At 45.7% G+C, this 4,168-nt stretch overlaps 1 protein-coding gene across 3 annotated transcripts in view; it reads left to right on the top strand.

The window, feature by feature from the left end:
• GPR107 (G protein-coupled receptor 107) overlaps nucleotides 1–4,168 on the top strand; it is an 87,456-nt gene that overhangs the window by 25,699 nt on the left and 57,589 nt on the right. For all 3 annotated transcript variants that reach the window (XM_011931206.1, XM_011931205.1, XM_011931207.1), the window contains exon 5: nucleotides 1,522–1,661. In XM_011931206.1, the coding sequence (XP_011786596.1) occupies nucleotides 1,522–1,661 (140 nt within the window). The remainder of the gene's footprint in view (nucleotides 1–1,521; nucleotides 1,662–4,168) is intronic.

Genomic DNA, 4,168 nt, shown 5'->3' with positions numbered 1-4,168 from the left:
CCAGGATGATCTCGATCTCCTGACCTCGTGATCCGCCCGCCTCGGCCTCCCAAAGTGCTGGGATTACAATAGGCGTGAGCCACCACGCCCGGCCAGACTGTGTGTTTTCAAGTTTAGCATACTTCCACCTGCCTACTTTGTAATTGCTGAGGGAGCCTTTAAGGTAGGAATCATGTGCTCAGACTTGCCTGTAAAGTAGACTCTTGGCAGCCCAGAAGAGGATGGATTTGAGATGAACAAGATTGGAGGTAAGAAGACTAATGAATGAGCTTCTAAAAAAAAAAACATTGCTTTGTCATAAAACCATCGTAGACCCTAACTTTTAAAATATTCTCCGTGATAACCTCTGTTTTCATTTAAGAAAATTGATCTGACAGTCTCCTGTATTAGTTAGGTTACTTTTGGCAGCAAGCAACAAGAGATTTGACTTAGACTCTGGCATGAATAGTGAAGACATTGATTACCTCACCTATGTGCAGTGGGCCAGGCAAGAGACAAGCCTGCAGTGGCTTACTGATGTTAGGGACTCTGGTGCATTTCATCTCTCTCCTCTGCCATCCTGGGTGTTAGCTTCTTCCTCAGGCAGGTTTCCCAGCCATCACAAGGTGGTTCTGCTCTGTCATTCATATCCAGCCAAGGGACAGAGAGTAGACTCCTCCCCCAGTTAAAATGAGAAGTGCTTGAATGTGCCAGCTTAGGTTGGGCATCCACTCAGGCATGGGAACTGTCACTGGCCCCTCCTGGGTGGGATGGGGTAAACAAAAGTGGGTCTCATGAGAAGGGGGAAGGGTGGAAATGGATATTAGATAGGCAGCTAACATTGCCACTGCCCTCTCGTGCTTCCCTGGATTTCACTTTATTTATTTATTTTTTGAGACGGGGTCGCGCTCTGTGGCCCAGGCTGAAGTGCAGTGGCACGATCTTGGCTCATTGCATCCTCCACCTCCCAGGTTCAAGCGATTCTCCTGCCTTAGCCTCCAGGTAGCTGGGATTACAGGCGCGTGCCAACAGGCCCGGCCAATTTTTTTTTGTAATTTTAGTAGAGACAGGGTTTCGCCATGTTGGCCAGGCTGTTCTTGAACTCCTGACCTCAAGTGACCCGCCTCAGCCTCCCAAAGTGCTGAGATGATAGATGTGAGCCACCACGCCCGGCCTGGATTTCACTCTGAAGTCTTACTGATGCTTTACGTTTTGTCTGTTTCGCTTGTGCACCAATTTGCTGAGCATTTTCACGATACTTAAGGAAAAAGATGTACCTCAGAATTGTGTGGTTGCTAAGATCTTAGGTTTAAGAGAGACTGCCTGGATCGTCATCCAGCTACTTCCTAGCTTGGTGCCCTTGGGCGAGTTATTTAACTTTTCTGAGCCTGGGTTTCGATATCTGTAGAATGTGGGTAATAGAATCTGCATTGTAGAACATCATAAGGACTGCATGAGCTTGGCACAGGGCCTGCATGCAGCATGCTCAGTGGCCAGGAACACTGCTTTGACCTTTTTTCCTTCTGTCTTATTTGAATGTAGGGTAAGAATAAAGTCTCCACCAGAAGCTGGTACCCAGTTACCAAAGATCATCTTCAGCAGGGATGAGAAAGTCCTTGGTCAGAGCCAGGAGCCTAATGTTAACCCTGTTTCAGCAGGCAACCAGACTCAGAAGACACAAGGTAAACCGTAAGGTGGAAACTGGCTTTCAGTTTTCACTACCTGCTTTGTAGAAGCTTTTTTGTTCCTAAGTGAAAGTAAAATAATGATCTGTTGTCGTCTTAGCATTATATTTTGGAAGTTACACAAAAATGCATAAACGTTAAAGAAAAATGTGGAAAATCTGAAGCAGATGGAAAAACGACAGTCATTTCTCCTTATTCCCAGTGTTAGAATTTTAGTAATTTATGTTTTCTTTTAAGCTTGTTTCATAAGTCTGGAACGTTTGATTTCTAAAATTCAGTGATGCTTATAATTGTATATGCATACCTGATTAATTTTTAGCCCGTGTCATACCTATCATATATCCATTAAGCGGATACTGTAATTTCCTCAACCTTTCCCCTTAAGGAGACACATTTCCATTTTTGTGTGATTATGAATATTGCTGCACTGGACTTCTTTACTCATAGAACTCTCTTCATATATAGTCCTCTTCTTTATGATGGTTTTCAGAATTGCAGTTTCTGGTTCAAAAGATATGAACGCTTTTGAGAATATTGGTAGATATTTTAAAATTCCTTTCCAGGTGAGTTGTGTGGATTTATATTCTTATCAGAAATATGCAGGAATAGTGGGCACGTTATCACGTCCTAGCCATGATGGGATATTTTCTTTTAAAAAAAAAAAAAATCCTAAAATGAAAGGCGAAAAAGGTATTCCTGTTTATTTATATTTACTCTTATTATGGCTGTACTTTTTCTCCATGTGTTGATTAACCAATTTATATTCACCTTTTTTTATTAACTGTCAGGTTCATCTGATGATTCATGTGAGCTCTTTTTTTTTTTTGAGACAGAGTCTCGCTCTGTCGCCCAGGCTGGAGTGCAGTGGCGCTATCTGGGCTCACTGCAAGCTCCGCCTCCCAGGTTCACGCCATTCTCCTGTCTCAGCCTCCCAAGTATCTGGGACTACAGGCGCCTGCCACCTCGCCGGGCTAGTTTTTTCTATTTTTTTTTTTTTTCAGTAGAGACAGGGTTTCACCGTGTTAGCCAGGATGGTATGTGAGCTCTTTAAAGATAATTTATGGTCAGATGCAGTGGCTCACGCCTGTAATCCCAGCACTTTGGGAGGCCTAAGTGGGAGGATCACTCGAGGCTAGGAGTTTGATACCAGCCTGAGCAACATAGTGAGGCCCTGTCTCTGCAAAAATAAAAATAAAAAAATTAGCCATGTGTGGTGGCATGTCCTCTAGTCACAACTCCTCAGGAGACTGAGACAGGAGGATTGCTTGAACGTGACTGGTCTAGGAGACATTGAACCGTGATGCACTGCAGCCTGGATGACAGAACAAGACCCTGTCTCTGAAATAAATACATACATACTTACTGCTTATACAATGTTTTTCTCAAAAGAGGCTGGGCTTGGTGGCTCATTCCTGTAATCCCAGCACTTTGGGAGGCCAAGGCAGGCAGATTACTTGAGGTCAGGAGTTCAAGACCAGCCTGGCCAACATGGTGAAACCCCATCTCTACTAAAAATACAAAAATTAGGCTGGGCGTGGTGGCTCACGCCTGTAATCCCAGCACTTTCGGAGGCCGAAGTGGGCGGATCACAAGGTCAGGAGATTGAGACCATCCTGGTCAACATGGTGAAACCCATCTCTACTAAAAATACAAAAAAAATTAGCTGGGCGTGGTGGCACATGCCTGTTATCCCAGCTACTCGGGAGGGTGAGGCAGGAGAATCGCTTGGACCAGGGAGACAGAGGTTGCAGTGAGCCGAGATCGCGCCACTGCACTCCAGCCTGGCGACAGAGTGAGACTGTCTCAAAAAAAAAAAAAAAAAAAAAATTAGCCAGACGTGGTGGCATGCGCCTGTAGTCCCAACTATTAGGGAGGCCGAGGCAAGAGAATTTCTTGACCCCAGGAGACAGAGGCTGCAGTGGGCCAAGACTGTGCCACTGCACTCCAGCCTGGGTGACAGAGTGAGAGCCTGTCTCAAAAACAACCACCACCACCGAAAACAACAACAACAAAAAAAAGAAGAGGTTGAATTGTCTAATTGGCTCACAGTTCTGCAGGCTATACAAAGCACGGTGCCGGAATCTATTCCTGGTGAGGGCCTCAGGAAGCTTCCAATAATGGCAGAAGGCAAGAGGGAGCAGGCAGGTCACATGGTGAGAACAGGAGCAAGAGGGAGTGGGGAGGTGCCACACTCTTTTAAACAACCAGATCATGCCTGAACTTGGAGCAAGAACTCACTCATTACCACAAGGAGGGCACCAAGCCATTCATGAGGGATATGCCCTCGTGACTCAGATATCTCACACTAGGACTCACATCCAACACTGGGGATTACCTTTCCACATGAGATTTGGAGGGGACAAACATCCAAACTATGTCACTCAGTCTGTCCAACTTGACTGCAGTTAAAAGCCATACAGGGCCGGGCGCGGTGGCTCAAGCCTGTAATCCCAGCACTTTGGGAGGCCGAAACGGGCGGATCACGAGGTCAGGAGATCGAGACC

Source organism: Colobus angolensis, unplaced genomic scaffold (assembly GCF_000951035.1).
Source record: "Colobus angolensis palliatus isolate OR3802 unplaced genomic scaffold, Cang.pa_1.0 Scaffold9, whole genome shotgun sequence".
Lineage (NCBI taxonomy): Eukaryota > Metazoa > Chordata > Mammalia > Primates > Cercopithecidae > Colobus > Colobus angolensis.
Note: the sequence above shows the minus strand (reverse complement) of the source record. Positions and strands in the feature narration are given on the sequence as shown.